General features: G+C 47.9%; 1 protein-coding gene across 1 annotated transcript in view; it reads left to right on the forward strand.

Moving 5' to 3' along the window:
• The window catches only part of LOC135400723 (cytochrome P450 302a1, mitochondrial-like), a 95,393-nt gene extending 75,542 nt beyond the window's left edge, over positions 1-19,851 (forward strand). Inside the window, exons 7-15 of the mRNA XM_064632589.1 lie at positions 103-298; positions 2,574-2,811; positions 5,870-6,063; positions 6,311-6,512; positions 7,565-7,724; positions 11,842-12,011; positions 14,778-14,856; positions 16,406-16,612; positions 19,312-19,851. Coding sequence (XP_064488659.1) covers positions 103-298; positions 2,574-2,811; positions 5,870-6,063; positions 6,311-6,512; positions 7,565-7,724; positions 11,842-12,011; positions 14,778-14,856; positions 16,406-16,612; positions 19,312-19,422 — 1,557 coding nt within the window. The 3' untranslated portion in view covers positions 19,423-19,851. The remainder of the gene's footprint in view (positions 1-102; positions 299-2,573; positions 2,812-5,869; positions 6,064-6,310; positions 6,513-7,564; positions 7,725-11,841; positions 12,012-14,777; positions 14,857-16,405; positions 16,613-19,311) is intronic.
• The last annotated feature ends 571 nt before the right edge of the window (positions 19,852-20,422 follow it).

Genomic DNA, 20,422 nt, shown 5'->3' on the forward strand with positions numbered 1-20,422 from the left:
ATGCGGTCATATGTACAACGTGTGCACCAGTGCGACATTTAGGATATAGCGTGCGTTCTTATGATTGGGCACTTGCGCTGACGTAGTGAGTTTTGGTTCCAGATGCGCCGTTGGCAGCGGTCTCTGGTCAAGAAGGTTCGCGTGCACAGCTCCCTTGCCCCAGCAGTTAACGAGGAGCTAAAACACGGCAGCCCCGAAGTATGTCGTCCTGTGGAGGGCGCGAAGGCCTTCGAAGAGATACCTGGTCCAAAACCACTTCCTATCATTGGGAATATCTGGAGGTACCTTCCCGGAATAGGTGAGTACGATATTCGGCCTCTCCTTCAAGAGACTCGACCGAGAAACGCTTTGAGACTCGAGTGCATGCGGTGACTCGTGCAAGTGTCGTGCGGTGCAAGTGTTTTCCCACTGGTGATTCTCATCAGTTGAACTTCCTCTCTCACTTCTGCCTGCTTCCTTTCCTTCTACTTCTTTATTCTTATTTTCTTCTCATTGGCTAAGTAGTGCAGGCATGATGAGGTAGCCAGTCCGACCCTCTCGCGACTTACCCATCATCACCATCATCGTCATCGTATGCATGATATGCCATGTACCTGTCAGTCATAGTACTTGTGGGTTTGTGGTTCTGTTGAAGAGGATTCCACAAGAACGTGTGCAGAATCATGAGCTGGATGCTGGATCAGGAACGCATTTATGATGATTGATTTTAAGGAAAAATAAAACGGAGACTAGGCGTGAGGCCAGCAACTCCACAAGACTTGCACCAGTTAGGTCAATGCAGATTCCTTTCAGGCTGCGGGAAATATACGTTTACGCAGCAATCGCAGTTAATTAGTTTCTGTCTTAAAAGCGGATCGCTCTTGAGCAATATTGCTTCGAGCCATGGTATCATTCGTGGCGGGGCGAGACAGGAAAGTGCATGTGAAGGCTTGTAACTTTGGTTACGTATAGCCACCATGCACCGTTTTTAGCTTTGCTATGGTCACTAGTTATATCAAGAGGGACAACTCTAACCTCTGGAGCCTCTCACAAATCGAACAGAATACTGTTCTGTAGCAGCGTTCTGTTCAAGGTATCGGAAGCCCCAGAGGCTTGTCCCACGATTTGCTAAACACCTAAGCTTGGAAAGCAGCAAGGTAGGTACAAGTTAGTACGTACCTCGTATTTCTTGTATACTGGGACTGGAGAAGTTAAATGACATCTTTTTTTGACATGTACATAAATGACATATTTCTGAGGGACGACAACCGTGCAACACACACGTCCAAGCTTTTTCAGCAGTATCGGAAGTTGTCACGAGCCCATAGATATAGTTCATGTTCGGTCAGGTTTGGTCATGTTATGAACATTTTGTTAAACAAAGTTAAATAAATATTCTATTCAGGACTGACCTTCAACGTCCTTATAGGATCAGGGGATGTGTAAGTGACGTCTGTCGTTTTTGCTGACCGGTGACATTTAAGGATCTCTGTCCCACCGCCGTATAGGAAGAAGTCCATCGAAAAGTGCAAACACAAGTACAAACAAATGTGCAAGTACAAGTACATAGATAGAGTATACACCCTTGCGTCAGATAACTACAACTCTTTACGCAATCGTAAGGAGATATGACATACATTTGAAAGGGCGCGACACATTGGACAGAGACTCATGATGATGATGACGATGATTTTTTAAGCAAGAATATGGTGGTGGTGGTGGTGGTGGTGGTGATAGGGCTTGCCGTTGTCGGCCTCACGTATGGAGCAAGAATATGGAGCACAGACCCTGGAGCATTTCTCCGCGAATCGGTTACTTTCTACTCCTCAGTCTTCTAGTTTTGTCATGTACAGCCAACCCTCGATTTATAAACGGTTAACCTTCCTGTAAAAATGCTTTATAAATCCAGGGATTCATAAACTGAGGTTTGGAATGAGGAAGGGGAAGTGTCTTGTCGTATAGAGGACACCCTTCATAAAGCGGGCGTAAATTGAGCGTTCATTATTCGAGCGTTGACTGTAGCATGTAACAGTATGTCAATTACCGTGATAAATCACGGTTGCCCATGGTAAACCAACAAACGAGGGTTGTACTGGCATTGAATCGGAGGGCCACCTGTAGCTTCTCCAAAAATAAACGAGACACGAAAAAAGCGTAAAATTCTATTGGTATCTTATCCTAGCCTTATCATATTGTTATTGTCATCATTTATTGTTGTTGTTGTTGGTGATGGAACAGCAATTAACGCACAAGTCAGATAAAACAGCCCATTTGCATCCGAATGCACATCAACATTGCGTCAGGCAAGTTGCTTCTCATGACCCCACCGAAGGAGTCCCATATCTGACTCGCACCACATGCTGCTTCTATCACGTTTGACGGAATTGATCACGTCTACGGTGGAGATCCAACTACGGAATGCCAGGTATCCGGATCACCAATCAATAATGCAGTGAACATCGTACATGATTGCTGAGTTTTGATAAAGCTGTAAGCTTACTACAGCTTCTTGTGGAGGATTTGCGCAGCATCTCCAGTGTGCGGCCTAGCAGACGAATTGAATATAATTAATCCATTGTTTCGTGTTTCCGCAGGAGAGTATGACCTGACCCACATGCACCGCAATGCTCAGCTGCTGTTCAAGCGGTACGGTCCCCTGGTACGTGAGGTCATCGTCGGCGACCGGGTCGTCGTCCATGTCTTCGATCCTCGGGACATGGAGCAGGTGTTCCGGCACGAAGGGCGGTACCCGTCTCGTCTGTCACACCGAGCGTTACTCAAGTACCGCCTAGAGAGACCACAACAGTACTCCAGCGGTGGAATGTTTCCTTCGTAAGGAATCTCGCCTAACACTTGGGGGTTCTGGGAATGTGCATAACGCAGGAAGCGGTCATTTAGGCGACTCTAAAGGTGCACTGCGAAACACGTATTTCTTCAAAGCCATTAAGGAAGTCCTAGTAGAACGGAAGCGCTCTATGAAAACCATGCGGTAATGGAGGCTGCCACATCCAAGCCCAGCAATGCGATGTCATCCACATCAAAGGAATAAGGCGCCTTCGGATCGGGGTGGGGGGATGATATGTTTATTGAAAAAAAAGAAAGGGAGGAAAGCTTAGTCAGGCGTAGGCCGACTTGCTATACCTTTAAGAAAATAGAAAACACACACAACAGGGGCCTTATAGTCTGGCCGAGACGCCGGCGGCACGAAGAGAGCTCAAGAGGGTAGTCGTAACCGCCCCCTGGTTGTGCAGGACCGGGCCGAGCAGGGTGGCCAAAGAGACGTTGTCGCAAGTGGCGTTGGAGGATGAGTCTTTGTGATTTCGGAACAGCTATTGTGAACACCCTCCCGTCTAGTAAAACTCGCTCTCGATCGAAGGCAAGAACAAGTAGGTGATGGGGTCACAACCCTTCACGGTTAGCCTTCAACTTGCAAGGGAAAGGTAGGGTAGTTTAAGTCTCCAGCCAGTAAATTCTCCATTAATTATTGTGGCTCGGGGGGATGACAACTGATATGTACAGTACGATCCTGAATTCCGATGTCGTCAGGCACGATTGGAAAACTTTGCTGTGGTCTGCACCACACCTGCCAGGGCTACGTCACCCGCAATATTCAGCCTTTAGCACCGCTGCGGCCATGCCCACTTGTTGCTCTGCCACAGGAGCCTCGCTTCAACTACGACTCGCGCGTCGCGGCTCGGGTTCGAATACCAGGTCGATCGCTCGGCAATGAAATGTCAGCAGCAAACCGACCGCGCTCTTACTATGTGACTGTAGAAGGAAACCTGAGGAAGGGCAAAGGTTCCGCGCCGTGTCCCTCAATAACAATGCATATGAAAACAGCCGTATTATGCTGCTGAACGTTTCAGTGGTCCTCGAAATGAATGATGAGTGAACTAAATGGTAATCGGACGCTGCTGCACGGCTAGTTTGAATTACCATCGACTCGGATGCCCCTCGATTCGATTGAGGCTGGTGAAACGCCATAGAAGGTGTCAAGACTCAAGGTCCCCGAAAATTGCTCTGGCCGCCTCGTGTTGAGCGAACAAGCAAGCGCAAAAAAAAGAAAAAAAAAAAGAAACGCGCGCAGTAAACCTGCCAGAAGTGATACGAAAGATCTTGAAACTTCAGTGGAACAGTTATTACGGTTGTTACGTGTTGGTGGCATGCGCAAATTTGCTGCTCTACTCTGGACATCACTAACCGGCCCGTTGTCGACACCATACACGGTTGTTCAAAAGTGCACATTGAATTCATAGTTGCGTGTGATGAACAATCAAAACACTATTAAAATTCAAAATTCTTTTTTTTTCCCTTGCATTCTACGTCACTATATAGACCAATGACGTAGCAAGAGAACTGTTTCTGGGACGGTTCTATGGGGACCTTACATTGGGAAGGAGGCTTTCCCCCTCGTCTTCATCTCCCGAATTCACTATCAAAGGCTCACAGCGTGGTTTGAGCCCTCGAACAAACCACCCACCCGGCTACGCCACTATCTATAGACGCCTCTTCTCGGTTAGAACTTATGCAGCCGATGCCTGTAGCGTCATCCGGCGTGCAACGTGTCAAACTCTCAAGGAGCATTTGATCGGCCCGTTTAGCAGCGGAATAGTGTCGATCAGGGTTGCCGGAGTTGCCACTCCGGAGTTGGAACGATTCCGGAACCATTCCAGATTTAGTAGAGCTCGGAATGGAATTGGAATGGAATGGCGGAAACTGTCCTAGGAATGGGAATGGAATGGTCTGGGTGCACCGGTGGCAGTTTTGGTTTCAACGTGCTGGTTTCTGCCCTCGCACCCTTTGCACCGCACCTGCACACGGTTCATGAGCGAAATAACCTTGTCTTTGTGCTTTTTCCGTGCTTGGTAATGTCAATCTCCTCTAGCACTGCTGGACTTGTCAGTATGGTTGCCGGTCCTTTTTTTTTTTTTATTGAGGGTATTAACGAAATGGAATTGGGTTGCCAAGCCATTCCAGGAGAGGGAAGTGACCCTTTTCATTCCGGGGAATTGAAAGGAATGGAATTTTCGCAAATCTCCATTCCTCGGAATGGAACCCGAACTGAATGGAACCCGAACTGAATGGGAGACCCCATTTCGTGACTCTGGCTTCGATGATACTCGAAATGATGAATTGGTCATTGCCTTCAATGATCATTCAAATGCCCGTGTAACAGCGAAATTCTTTCATTAATGGGAAGCGTGGAAGTTCCTTCAATATACGTTGTGAGGCGACATTGATCAGAGCCATTGGGTACCAATTCATCTCACAGTATGTTTAGCCTGAGAGCTGTACGAAAAATACAAGCAGTAGTGCGTAGTGGTGGTGTATTTACACGATGGCTGTTCAAAGCTGCGGATAAAGGTACCGTTGAGTACAATCAGACTTGCGGGGTTTGTTCCAGCATACAGTAAACCCGCGTTGTAACGTAAATCATTCGTCAGGTTATCGCTGTAATCAAACTTTCATGCTGTCCCGACCGAAATGCGTGTATTTCGAACCCGATTATTCGACGTTGCTGCCAGCCACCTCCGCTTAGTGCGAAGGGCGAGCCGGCGAAAACCCGTACGGCAAACACAGATTATGTCTTTCTGTTTCGCTTCCCCCCCCCCTTTTTTTTTGTTGTTGTCGGTATAAAGCAAAAGACAGTCAAGGTCCTCACCACCGAGGCTTGTTTGCTCATCTGAATACGTTTTTCAGGATCGCGCTTTCGTGGCGCACTTTTATCGAATTGCCGACATCGAATTCCTTTCCGCTCCCGTTGCAGCTTCGTTTTAACGATGGTGTACTGTATAGTTTCCTGATTTCTGTACCATATACGCATTCTGCTTACATTGGTATGAGCGCGTGAGACAGGTCGTTGTAAGTATAACGACTTTTGTTCTCGTAGGAATGGTGAAGAATGGCTGCGACTCCGACACATGTTTCAGAAGCCTCTGATGCAGCACAAGGCTATGAATGTGTACATGAGGCCACTACAAGAGATAACCTGTGAAGTTGCGCACCTAATTCGAAAGGCGAGAAACGGTACATCCATGGAAATGGAAGATTTCCTCAAGGAACTCTACAGCTGGGCGCTTGAGTGTGAGGCCATATTTGATTCTTGATTCTCGTTTTTCTTGCATCTGCCAAGCCTTTGTTGTAGATAATGATAAAAGGAATAGCAGCCAGGGACAAGGACAAGGAGGCGCACAAACGACCTGCCGCGCTTCCTTGTCCCTAGCTGCTATTCCTTTTATCATTATCTACTGTTACCAACTGCCCCGCGCATTTCGACGCTCGTTCTTTGTTGTAGAACCCGTCAATAATACAGCGTACGACTTACGTTTAGGTACCGGGGTCCTGGTGCTCAATAGCCGGCTTGGATGCCTTCGACAAAATCTAAAGCATGGCTCAGAGGCGCAGCGGTTAGTGGAAGCTGCTGCTGAGACACACCGCATCGTCATGGTAACCGAAAACGGGCTCCCGTTATGGAAGTTGTTTAACACACCGACGTACAAAAAGCTCGTCGAAACGCAAGACTTCATGGCGAGGTGAGAATGACTTTTCGGTGGACGACTTCTCTGCGCTTCTGTTCACATGGAGCCCGTTAAATGTGACCCAATTGAAATAAATCTGCTTAAACTTGGTTTGTAACGGAGAGGCAAACGAGCTTCATCTAGGGACAAACACATAGAGCCTAGAGTAATCAGCATGGTCCAGGTTCAACCCCTGTCAGCGGTCTGTGACCAAAGCAGTTTTGACGTTCCTCAGCGATACAGGTCTAATAAATGAACCGACTGTGAGCTCAACTCTTGTCATCTCATATTCGTCAGTACCCCTCCCTCATACACCATTACTCTAATCTTTTTTAAGTCTTATTTCTCTTTAATCTATCTCATCCTTCTTTCATTTTTTGTTTCCTTTGGTTCGTAATTCTTTTATTTTATTTTCATTTATTTATTTTTCTTTTTTGAGGAATTACACGCCGACATCCAGTTTGGCTGACCTTTCCTCCTCTCTTTTCCTTCTCTCTGTTCAAATAATACATGCACCCCCCCTATGTTGCTGACACTCATTGGCTTTTTCGTGAATTACTTGTTGGTTTGTAAGTCAGCCCGAATTCAGAACATAACTTGAGGTTTTAACCAGATTGAAATCTGCGTGCGCAGGTTGAAATACAAGCACAGATTAGACGAGAAATCTGCGTGCACTGGTTGGAATATTACAACAGATTAGACACTGGGAACCGTAGACGCCCCGCACTACACTTGTTCCTATTGGCTGAAATAGCTGGGCGCATCACTCTACGTCGCAGCAATGCCGATACCGAAACTATAGGAGAGGCGCCCTAATTTCCCCTGCGCAGCAACTCTTTTAGGGTTTGCGTACTACATTTCATGCCGTCCTTAGGTTGAACACGGGCATATATAATGTTTCGCTGCGTAACTGTTACATGTTAAACGGATTATACGAATGGTTTGGCCCATTGTGTTCCAGTCGGCTAGAATTCTTATTTTCGGTATTTCAAGCTGGACGCAACGTGGAGCTACTGTCATCACCTCACGTTGACAGCGGCGCTAATTCTGTTTGCGCCTTTGCACAGTGTTGTCCTCAAGTACTTGAAGAAGGCTCAACAGGAAGTTGGACCGGAAGACTCGGAAGAAACCAGGACGATACTGGAAAAGTTCCTGTGCAACCCTGAAATCGACTTCAGGGACGTCTTCACTATGGCTGTTGACATGTTTCTCGCAGGAATTGATACAGTAAGAGAATATTTTTTGCTGCTAGTATTTATTTTCAAAACTCTATCTCCGAGAAGTTAGGCACACACACACACACACACACACACACACGCAAAAAAGAAAATATTTACATTTGGGTCTGTATGCATAGGTGCGTACCTGAACAAACACTGCAATATTTGGTTTCCAATCTAAACGCACGGGTAAAAGACGCGTTGCGTTATGAGTGGGCAATTAAGTGCTCTTGAGGCCCAGCCGTGAGCGGGCGGCGTTTTTCGAACGGCAGTCCGCCGAGCTTGTGCTCTCAACGAGGCGTGGCGCTGTTGAGAAACGGCCGAAGCTAACCGCACGCAGCATTTCCATAACGGCAAGTTGTATTGTTGACTCTATGAGATGAGCCACAGAAGATTGTGTACTAATCTTCCTAAACTTCCCCTAACCATTTAGCCCGCTTGTAAATCCTACCTTGCCTATTTCCATTCCTGAGTCAACAACTGAGACAAGCTCTAAAACATTGCCACATTGCTATCGCACTGAAGTGCAGCATCCCATCGTATACTCTCGAGGAGTGCCAACACCGCTGTGCTTCACGCTTAAATCACCCCGCATATCTTACCAGTTCCATCCCCTGGAAAGCTTTAAAATGCTGAAGAAACATAATTTCATTCATACTTACTCAGTGAGGTGGAACTTGATGATCCCGTCCACCGCTCTAAAGCCTTTGCACTGCCACTCTTTGAAGAAATTTTGCGGCCCCAACCGTAACTTTTCCCTCCCAACCCACATGCGCACATAATAGCTCACGATATTTCTGCATTTCGCCTTGCTCCAACAATCACCTCCATGAACAACCCTACACCTATTAAGCCCAACTTGATAGAGAAGTTCTACAGCCACCAATAGATAGAATCTTTGCTGCTTGTTAACTACCTACCCGATATGGATCCCCACAGCTTGTTCAAAATTTAGACTACTTAATCCAAAATATTTTTTGTAGCATAACCATAGGTATACAGCCACTTTACACTCAAAAATTTCCTGTTTTACCGTTTCTGTGCAACTACAAAGTGCGCAGTTCCGTCTACTTGTCTTACACCGTATAGAATCTATCTTTCACAGGTAGTACTCCATGCATTATTCTTCACAACAACGATTTCCTTTTACTATCCAACCAGAAGCTATTCAGTCTTTTCCATCCCTCTCGTGTTATCTGGGAAGAGGATTTCTCGACTAATTCTTTCCTCAAGTCTTTGTAAATTTCAAAGTTGACGTCGTCCCAAGAGAGAGTTTCCGTACTCTTTCAAGGAGCCCAACTCCGCGTTACCTGACAGATATTTTGCATTATACAAATGGAAAAGTCAGACATGCACAACTGACGATGTTTGTAAGCAAGAACATATTATTCTAATATACTGTATAATGTAACAAAATGTAACGTATTTATAAGGAACAAGGTAACAGCTAGCAAAGTGGAGGCTGCTGCTTCTTATAAATGCATTTGCGCTCTTGAGCTTCTCGAGCTACCCAACGCACGGAGCTAACGTACCGTTACATTTTGCATCTTCAGCAATCTGCTACTGCACTCTCATTATTGTGTTTTACGCGGTGAACTGCGGACGTCTACCATAACGTGTTTAATTTTTAAACATCCTCAACGAACCACATACTGACATTTCGATTCTATTTTGCTGCGACGAAGCACAAGGAAGCATACCCTTCTGGATGTCGCAGGAGTGTGCGATAGAAATAAAGGTCGAGCGGTTGCTGTGAGAATTGCTAAAGCATTCATAACGGTTCTTACGACGCTTTACGCTGCCAAGCTTTGTTATATCCTCATATCGTTCATACCAGATCACGAGGAAAGAGGCAGGGTACCGCTCCTTACGCAGTGAGACACCCTTTGTCATCGTCAAGGCAAGGCGTCGGTCACCATAGCAACGAGAGGTAACATTTGGGTAGAAATTCGTGATGATAGACGGCGCATTCTATCGGGGCGAGACAGGACTTGCTCCGAGGGGGACTTGGGGGTAATGACTGAATCGACTCGCCGTTGTTGGCCACACAGAAGAGGTCGTGTCGTCACGACTATAGCAAAAAATAAAAAAAATAAAATAAAAAAATAACGGCTGAAGGATGGAAGGTGGAGATGCGCAGAGGGTGCGTGAGTCTGTCGGGAAGTGCAAAGGGCTAGAGGGGTCGTTGGGCAAGACCCGCCTCCTGCAGAAGGAGAACACGGTTTCTTGCTTAAGACGTACGTTCGGCATAAGAACCACCGTGGTAGAGGGGTAAAACCCTTAATGGCCGATTCTTTTGCCATTCTCATTGCTGGCTCTCTTTGACATCCGCATCCGATCTGCAAAATTCGCACTTCGCATGGTCTCGAAGTGCAAATGACAGAATGCGCCAGTGATCTGTAAGGATGCAACAGCGTATAGGTGCAACAACAGCAACAATAAATGAAGGAGAAGTGATGATGACATGGGATAGGTGCATATTGTACAGGCGCGAACTTATTTTAGAACTACCGATGCATATGTTGCGATGAGTAATCGATCCGCATCCACATACAGCAGAGATTATTCCTACGTATCCGAACCCGCAAGCACTCCGAATGTATCCGCGTACACCCGCTTACAAGAGAAGTAAAGAAAAACGCATTTTGTGTTAACACTCGAGGCATCATACCTAGCACGACTTCACCCCAGCTAGGTCTAATTGATGTAGTGTTATTAAATTCTCCCAAATCAATACTCGAAGCTTCTGAAGGGAATGTCACGGGAAAGACACCAGTGGTTAACCCAACTGGAACAAACCCAACAGGCGTTTTCTCGGCGGTGGGATTATGTGGTAGTGCTAGTGAAAGAGCTCGCCGTTTTCAGTCTCAGAGAGGTGGGCAACGTCACGGCAGCGTCCTGGGCCGACTTCTATGGGAACTGTGCCGACACACGTCTGTCCGCGTCTGAAGAAAACCCAGGAGAAATCCCAGACAGCACAGGGATTCGAACCCGGCTACCTCCGAGTCTCGACGTGAAATGGCCAGCACGCTAACCACTCAGCCTCGCGAGCTGGTGCCTTTAAGAGCAGATCTCGACGGCAAGTGACGGAAGCGGCTCGCACAAGTGGCCAATCATAGATTAGACCTCAGGTTAGATCCAACCCGTCGCGCCAGTTCTCGCGAGAGCCTATAGATGGCGAGTCGCGGAATTATACTTCGGCCCACTTCGACACCTACTGTCATGGTTTACTATCAAGGTAGCATGGCTTCGTGCATTTGGGCCCTGTGGTGAAAGAGCTGGCCGTTGTCGGCCTCGCAGCTAGGTGGGCAACGTCACGACTAACGCTCTGGGGGAATGTGCGCCCTGGGCCGACTTCTAAGGGAACTGTGCCGACATATGTCTGACAGCGTCTGAGGAAAACCCAGATGAAAACACGGACAGTACAGCCGACACTGGGATTCGAACCCGGGTACCTTCCATTGAGGTCCGTGTGAATAGCGGGACCGTGTATTCACAACAAATGGCTCCGTGCGTACGCATCGCTACAGTATCAATTGTTCGTTATGATATGTTCTCACTTGTAATAAGAGTTTCTAAAGAGCTTCTAAGAGTTTCTAGAGTTGTTTCTAAAGTCATGTTGAGTTTCTATTCCTGAGAGAGTACGGGAACGCTCGCTTGGGACGCCGTCCACCCGCCGTTGTGGAAAGGCTGCATGCGGCGAGCTTTGGGAGTTTCACGACAGCGTCCCTTGATTAGAATGGCTGAGTGGGCCTATTGGTACATAGCTATACGGACAAACAGGAGCCGGTCCCGTGTACTCGTATTCTTTCTGTCCGTTGTCCTTACAGCTCCAGTTTCTTCGTATAGCGTCGCTTGCTGCTGAGCGAAGCTCTGCATTCTGCCGCTCGAAAAACGCCGCACGCGCTTGGGCCTTTAATGATAGGCATTGTGAGGAATCATGTGAAAAGAGTTCCCTTAGTTTCGGTTTGGCTTTAGATTGTAATGAAATTTGTGCTCTCTTGTGCGCCTTTGGCTTACTATCCGGTGTACAGAAAGAAGGGACAGAGAAGTATACGGATGAGCGGAGTATGACTGCATACTGTATATAAGATATCCTGTGTGTATTCACAATTTTCTTGCAGACTGCTTACTCCACGGCGTTCATGCTGTACCACTTGTCAACGAACCCGCGATGCCAAGAAAGGCTGTGTGAAGAGTTGACGGGACTGATGCCGTCTCCCGAATCTCATCTTGACCTCAACCAGCTGGCGAACGCACCATACCTCCGTGCATGCATCAAGGAGAGCCTCAGGTAGTCTACATTTCTAAGAAGCTTTGCATAGCCTCCAAAACAGGCTTCTTTCTACACTGCTTCTGTAATTCGCCCTGTTGCAACACCACCTAGATACAGAAGGCATGCTTATTGCCTCCTCTCCATCCTTCGCTGCGTGGACATATAAAGTCAGAATTCGTCTGCTACTGCGAATCGCCGTTATGCGAATTCAGGAACTCTCAAATGATTGCGGCTAACTTGGAACCTGTAGACCTGAATCTGTAGATGAAAAGTGCAGCACGCCTTCCAGAAAATCAGTCTTGAGAAACATATATGGGACCGTTTTGCGCTTTATTTTAAAGTTTTCCCATTTAGTGCGCGGGGACGTTCAATCACTATATACTCGCAGACGACGGTGGTTCGTCTCTGTAGCTACGACCGCTGAGCGCTCGTTCGTAATTGGCTGCCGCCGTTGAAAACACGATCCTGATTGGCTGACTCTTTGTTGTTACGTCACGTCGACGAGTAAGCCCATCTCCCTCGCTCCACCTCGGGCACGCTAGCGGACATCCTCTATCCCGCTGGTTCTTCTGCCGAACGTTCCGCCAAATCAAGAAACCTCATTCTCTTTCTGCAGAAGGCAGGCCTTGCTCAACGACCCATCTAATACTCTGCTCTCCCCGACGAACTCGTGCACCCTCACCGCATCCCCAACCTTCATCCTCCTCTATCCTCCATCCGTCCGTCCTTTCTTTCATTTTGTGTTCTTTTTTTACTATAGCCGTGCCGACGCCCACTTCTGTGTGGACAACAACGGCGAGCCTATCCTGCCATAACTCCCTCCTCCCCCCCCCCCCCCCAGACGAGTAAGCAGGCTTTGTCTATCTAAGTTGTGTTGCCAGTGGCAACTTGATGGCGCCCGACAGGACGTCACTACGCCAATGATGACGTCGAGAAGGACGCCGAAAGACAGCACATTTGCCGTCGGTTCTCGCTACGGAGAGCTTGCCGCTATGTCTCGCGGCTGACGAGACTCTTCGCGATATTCCCTCGGTCCGCACTCCTTCTAGTGTGTTCTGAGGACCCCTCATGTATCAACAACAACAACAACTTAATTTAAATGATGATGAGTGGGGAGTTTCACCGCTAGGGGCGATACCCTACACGATTGCTGGCGGTATAATGTGGTGAAATGGAATAATGAGTAGCCTCACAGTGAGGACCGCGGTCCTACAGTGTCCAAAAACTCTAGAAGTGCATTTAGGGCAGAGCGTTGTTGGCCAGGATTTGGCCGTGGACCAAGCGAGTTTGGTATTACAGAGGCCGATGCAGGCTTGCCATAACTTCAAGCGCCATCCGTGCTGCAGAAGTGGAAAATTTCTCTTCCACCACAGCATAACAATGGGCCCGAAGGACTTGGGGGTGGTGGGGAACTTGGTCTCCTCGTTCCCGAAGATAAGGAAGACTGACGAAGATGGGCGGGACCGGTAGAGACCAAGGGGCTTCTGACGGTGTTACGTAATTAGCTAAAAGAAGGCAGTGAGGCTCAGATGTGTCATCTGTGCTGCTCGCGATAAAGACCCTACATGTAGTGAGCGCACATTCCGCCTCACGTCGATGCTTTTGCAACTCACCACGTTCAACTTGTAATTATCGTAATGAAGCGAGCGTAAGGGAATCAAGGTAACTGCCACGACAACGGCGAAAGCCAGCAGACGAAAAACGAGAATGCGTGATTTGGACATATCACTGTCCCACCCTCGTGATCCCCAAAACGTTCTCAACTTTTATTTTCCTCGCTTGCCAAAACTCGGGCGCTGTGCTGCCCATGGTAATAGCGCTGCCATACCGGGTGGTGGTGGTGGTGGTGATGGTGAAAGGGCTTGCCGTGGTCGGCCTCACGTATGTGGGCAACGTCACGACTGACGCCCTGGGGAAATGTGCGTCCTGGCTGCCATACCGGGCTTAACACAACAGGCAACTCATTGGCCAACAGAACATTGGTCTCACGAACGCCGTGCAGAAAGCCCTTCAGAAAGCCAGATATGCGCGTCTTCTGCCGCCGCTTGTAAGCGACGTTGCGTCGCAGGTCATCAAGTGGGAACTGGGCATTACATTGAGTGAGAAAGACAACTTTCAGCCGGCACTCTACGACAACATGGCGGAGAGGCAACTTGCATATGGTTTCCGGTCTATTACTACGTGCATCTGCGGGCGTAGCCAACGTCCCTAGTATTTAGGGGGTATAGTGAATCACGAATGCATATTCCTGTGGATAACCTGTCGTTATGGCCTGTAAACATGGCAGTCTGTGTGTGTGAAAATTTGTGAAAGGGAATCGCGCCATCCCATTCGAGCGTGTTTTAGCTTATTCTAAATCTGCTCTTCGGCGCCCATCTAAACTGGGCAGCCGCGTGTCCCTAAGCGCAATAGAAGAGTTCAGAAAATCCCAGTGCTCTTTGCGCACGCATTGCATCCTGGGCGCTTGCTGAACGGGGGAACGAAGAATAATCCTTCACATTTCGCTTTCGCTGACCTTGACAAGTCGTGGACAATGGTCCAGTAGGGAAGAAATCGGAACAGTTTGGAGGCCACCCGTTTCTTTCGTATTAGTAAAGTCCCATAGTTCAAAGCGGCGCTAAGCACTCTGGGATTTTCTGAACTCGTCTATTGGACGTTTATAACATGGTGTTCGACAGCGATGTATGCCATGTGCTGATGACAGGTAATTCGGAATGCGCACATTCCGAACGATTCTGGACATTGGGTTGTTCTTTACCTTCGCTTCCATTATGATCTGCGCAGGATGAACCCAATTGCTATAGGAATTGGAAGGATTCTCCCAGAGGACGTCGTACTCTCTGGATTCAACGTTCCCGCAGGCGTAAGTACACGTATTTTTATGCCAGTCGATTACATTGTCTTCAGAGAACGCATCGAAATAGTGTTGCAGTGTTGCGCTGGTCAGCTTACGCACAGTAGTTCACATAACTTTCTTTTCACTCCTTTTCTTGAGAGTGAGCTCGTTTGTGCAAAAATTTTGCTTGGAACCTAACATACGGGAAACCCTTAGTCAAAGCGTGGTGGTGGTGGTGGTGTGTGAAGAGGAGTGAGGTCTGCCTGCTCAGACAAGACGGCAAGGTTCACTCCTTTGTGAAAGGGGAAGGGGAGAAGGTGGAGTAAAAAAGTAAGTATAGAGGGTCAGAAATTAAAAGAAATGAGAAATTAGAAACATAGAGATAAAGAAATAAGTCAGAAGAAAGGGTAAGAATAAAGGGAGGGTGGGAGGGAGGGAGGGAGGAAGCGTTGGCAGTGCATTTCGCACGGTGTGGAAGTTAAAGGAGCACGTGGTTAAAGCAGTTGCAAAACTGCGCCAAAGGAAGTTCTTTAAGGTGAGGATCCAAGCACGGTTTTTGTGCAAACGGGTTGAGCTCAGTGGGGTGCTGCGCCTCAGCTCTATCTGGAGCTTGGCAAAAACGGTTGGACACAATCCGACTATCAGAAATTATTCTGGGATCAGTTTTACTCCTGATTCTATGGATCTTATCGATTCTTTGTATCCATGGTATACCATATATTCCTATGAGTACGTGGCTGTGGGGTACAATGAATTGGAAACGCCGCCAGTCTAGTAGAAACTGTAAGCGTGGTAACAAAAGGCATACTATACAGTCAGCAACTATACAGTATGGCTTGGCGGTTATCGTTAAATTGAGAAAGAACTTCCCGTAGGGCTTCAGAAAATGGATAGTGCCGTAATTAAGCCGGTAATTGCCGACGAGGATGTGACTTCCTATTTTGAGCAGCGCCCTCGACGAACCACTTTGAGCATCCTGCATTAGTGCGGCAGCCCCTCAAAATCAATGGAGCTGCAAGTCTCCTCTTACGGCTGTCACCAGATCCATGAAGCAAAGTTACCGCTCTCTCCCTCTCACTAGCATTGGCAAACTAAATAAATAAAAAAAAAAAGAAAGGAAACTTGAGAAGCAGAAATGTGACCGCTATAGTGCACCGTAATCCTGCTTTGCCTCACGTTAACTCAGCGGTTGCTGCATCTTTGCATGAAATATAAGCAAGTGCAATCCTTTGTTCCCTCTATTCATGTGTTGGAAATGAAAAAGTGGAAAAGTGAAAAAAGAAGAAAGAGTGAAATATTCCGTAAAGCCCTTGCCTTTCGCATCGCATCGCAAGCACTACACTGCTGGATGGTATCAGGGATTTGTGCAGTATTTTCACCTTGATAGCGAGTGTGTGACACACATGTCTGCTGGCTTACTAACTTTTTCTTTGTCTTTCTGGCGGGCATATTCTTTTTTTTTTTTGGTATGATGAGTAAGCACTCGAATCATTCTCGGATAGACTTGACGTGTACCAGCATACTGCGCAGATGATCACATTATTGATCACGTTTTCGCTCCGTTTCGCTATTGCAGACTCTGCTCATCACTCACAACCAAGCAGCTTGCCGACACGAAGTGAACTACGAGGATCCAGACGCGTTCCGGCCAGAGAGGTGGATCAAGGAACAGAACTCCGCTGCTCGTGCACACCCTTTCTGCTCCTTGCCGTTTGGCTATGGTCCACGCATGTGCGTCGGGAGGAGGTTTGCCGAGACCGTCATGAGCCTGCTATTGGCTAGAGTAAGTGAATTACGCGAGTCACTAGAAAGACGTACGGCGTTCCCTTACTACTTCTGGCAGAAGGCAAAGATATTTCGCAATGACATATAGGCCTACATGGATACTTCGTACGGATATACATCATCTGCCGTGAAAGCCGCTCTCGTCGGCTTTTTTTTTTTTTGGTTGCCCACGAACGCACGCCGTCTCTGCTTTTCTATCTTCAAATCGGATTACCTCTGACGAGCGAACAATGACAACGACAATGGCGTTGATCTCTCAGACTACGAGGAGACGTCGACCCACGAAGTGCAAGAACTACGGGGGCATTACCCGTGGATAAATCATTCGTGTTGTCCAGCAGAGCGCTGGAACTACGATAATTTGTCTCTCCGCACTCGAGAGGATGAAGTTTGAAGAAACTGCGTGACGAAGTGTCTGGGGGGGATGTAGGGGGACCGTGCGGTCAGCCATGTTCTGAAGTGGCGGCTCTGTACACCCAGGGGAGGGAGAAGAGGGAAGGGTGAAAGATGGAGGGGAGAGATGATGGTGGCACAGGAGAGAGAGGGCTGGGCTAACCCTCCTGCTCTGGGATTTGGGCAGTCCAAGGGGACTACCGACCACAGGAAATATGCGAGCATCCTAAGTGGTCTTCATTGGGATGCACTCTGTACCACGGCAACCGCCAGGATTATTGGCGAAGTTACCCCATGACGAAGCGTCTTTCCACACACAAATCGTCCATAAGGAGGTATTCGTAGACGGGCATGGTTCTCCGCATATGGATCCACAGAATATACAATGTGCGCCTCACCTTGAGCCGTTAGCTTAGGGCAATTGAGGAAAGGTGGAAACCAAGGAGCTGCGCAGACAGCTGACCTACATGCACAGCGTATAGTCACATCCTGGTACTTTATGACTGTTGGGGATGTGTTATTCAGTCCACATGCTACGATGGTTGGCCCCAGGCTGACAGAAAGCGTGCACCAAGTAAGCTCTCTGTAGACGTGCATCTCGTGCATGGTTTGTGACATCACCAAACGTCCGGCATATAAGACGAAGGAGAATTGTCGACCACAAGGAGGACATGGAGGACTCTTGTCGTTGGAACGCATTGTGCATTAGACGTATAGGTATTAGCTAGGCAGAGGGAAGGTCATATGAGCTGCCCGGGATAGGGTCCGCAATATGTGACTGGAGGTACACAATCTGCGAAGTGCCATGCACAAACGTGTATCATGCATATTCCGGATAATGCACGACCATTGATGAGTGAATGACACATATCCGTACCAACCGCAACGGACCCAGATGCGACTCGCGTCTCCTCACCTCGCGCCTCTATGTTCTGCTAGATAACACGAATGACTTATCCACGAGTCATTTCCTTCTAGGTCTTGCGCTTCGTGTGTCAATGTCTTCCCCTAAGAGAGCTCGACTGCATTTTGAGCGTCACACCTAGATAAACGGTTGAAGAATCCGAAAAGGAATGAGGCTTGTGCAGTGACGTCATGTTTGGTCACGTGACATTGGAAAACATATTGCAGGCTGAAGTCACAGTAGGAGGGTATCCCGCGAGTTGTTGCGGTATGCGTGCAATTACGAGAGAAAATTGTAAAAACATACGCTGCTGCCTCATTCGGCCCGAAGAAAGACGCCTCTGAAGCATCCCCATGTTTTCCCATGTCACGTGGCTCCATGGCGCGCAAAGGCTGCGCGTGACGTCACGTGCACAAGCCTCATTACTCTGATATTTATGGTGTCTTCGACTGGTTGCTTCAGATCGCTCTAGAGCGCTCTGGAGCGACGTTTCATCTTCGACTGGTCGAAACAGAGCGCTCTGACTGCATTCGACTGATTCATTTGGGGCTCGTTCTTCAAACTCGGAGCGCTCTAGAGTGCTCTCACCAACGCCGTCGGAGCAGTTGCGAAATATGGTTGGTTTCCTGTCACGTGACGGCGCCAACTTCCGCTGAGTATAGTGTTTCTATTGCGCCATGCATGCCATGTTCTGCGTTTTTTGCGTCGCCGTCGTGTGTTCTGACTTACAGGGAAACACCGGAAGTCACGTGAATTAACATTCCATCTCCGCTCCTCTGCTCGAACCTTCTGGGTTCGGCTTCTGCATGATCCCTCCGGCTCGGAAACGGAGTGAAATGCGGTCTGACCAGCTCCAGCTCGGAGTATCGGGACGACCAGTCGAAGACACCATTAGTGTGTGACCCTCGGAAACCACAACTGGCAGATGTTGCAAATTTCACTTCCCAATGGACCTCCAGCCGAAAAACGTCATCATGACGTTGGTAGACAGACTGAAACCGAAACAAATCTAAAGGGCAGGGTTGGAATCCACGAATGGGCACTTGTTCGCAGCCTCATACTGAAAGGAAAGCAGGACCGAAGGCCGCATCCCTTACAAGGACCATCGTAATCCCCTCAAGACCGTGGCTTTCGGGTGCGAGCTTGTTCGCCCCCCCTACCTTCCAGCGTAGTTCAACTATACCAAATTGGTGGCGCTGTCGAACACTATGACCTCATTTGTTTACAAACAGGGAGAGGTCCATTTCGTGCCGATGGGTATAGGGGTAGACGCATTTGCGCACCTACATCACTGACTTTTTGTCCAGTACTTCAATGTCCTTGTAAGGCTCGATATAGAAGTGTATTGTCCAAAAGTTGTACTGTTCATTTATTGTAAATCGTCCTTGTTTTTCTTTCAGCTCATCCGCACCTTCGAGGTCAGCTACAGGCACGAAGAAATCGACTGCTTCACGCGCCTCATCAATGTGCCCGACAAGCCGCTCAAACTCGCTTTCAGAGATCGCCTGTAAAGTATTTGGAAGCCTGTCATAGTATTTTAAGCAACCGCATAGGTTTTTTAATGTATTTTAATCAGAGCGCCAACAAAGACGCAGAGAAACACGGAGCTAGGTAGCGCTCCGCGAGCCATCGCCTTTCTCTGCAGCGTATCATGTACAAAGACAAACGGTTCCAGCGTACCTGAGGTCCGAGTGACCACGTCGCCTGTGTAAGATGAAGCCCAGCAGAATGGCAAGAAGGGAATGCGCGCGATTTCTGACTGTACATGAGGTGATCGTAAAAAGAACTCGCACACCTTGTAACAGGCAACTCACTTTGATTGTCGGAAATGAAATCCCACCTGAGGATGACAACTGGAGACACGGTGGAACTATTTTCGTTCTTGATGGGCTATAGGCTGTCAAGGTATGCACCGAGTACAAATAAAACAATTGTTTCGACGCGGTGCCCTCAGTGTGAAACTTGGCATGTCCTGCAATCTGGAACTCGGGAAGACGTATCTGTAAAGGGATGGGCCGATATCCCTTTACGTGGCACATTGAAGCCGCTATATTTTACGGGAAAGCTTTTCTTTTCTTTTTTTTTACACAGAGGTTGGAAATTCTCAGCCGGCTTCATCTCTCATGTTTGGCATCAATGTCTATGTTGTTACACGAATGAAGCATTTTTAAAGCGATAAAAAATGTCAGGGGATGTAGAAATTGGAAATACAAGCCATGGGAAACTTACATTCGCACTAAAAGCTGATCGATCTATCAAACAGACAGACAGACACAAACAAACAAACAAAGGTACAGCGAGCAATCCTAGTGTGCAAGAGCTTTCAATCAGAAAAGCTGCTTCCCTCTCGCCACGTCACGTCAAGTTACGTCATCTGCCCAATAGCGAGGAGCGCGCCTTCTTCTCTTTCCTGTCTTTTTACGGTCGTATTTGTATTCGGTCCTGCCTTTGAAACAGAGCAGTCGACCAATCGCCTTGCTCTCGTGCTGTAGCAGACGACTCTAGGCAGCC

The sequence above is a fragment of the Ornithodoros turicata genome, chromosome 7, assembly GCF_037126465.1.
Source record: "Ornithodoros turicata isolate Travis chromosome 7, ASM3712646v1, whole genome shotgun sequence".
NCBI classification, from domain to species: domain Eukaryota; kingdom Metazoa; phylum Arthropoda; class Arachnida; order Ixodida; family Argasidae; genus Ornithodoros; species Ornithodoros turicata.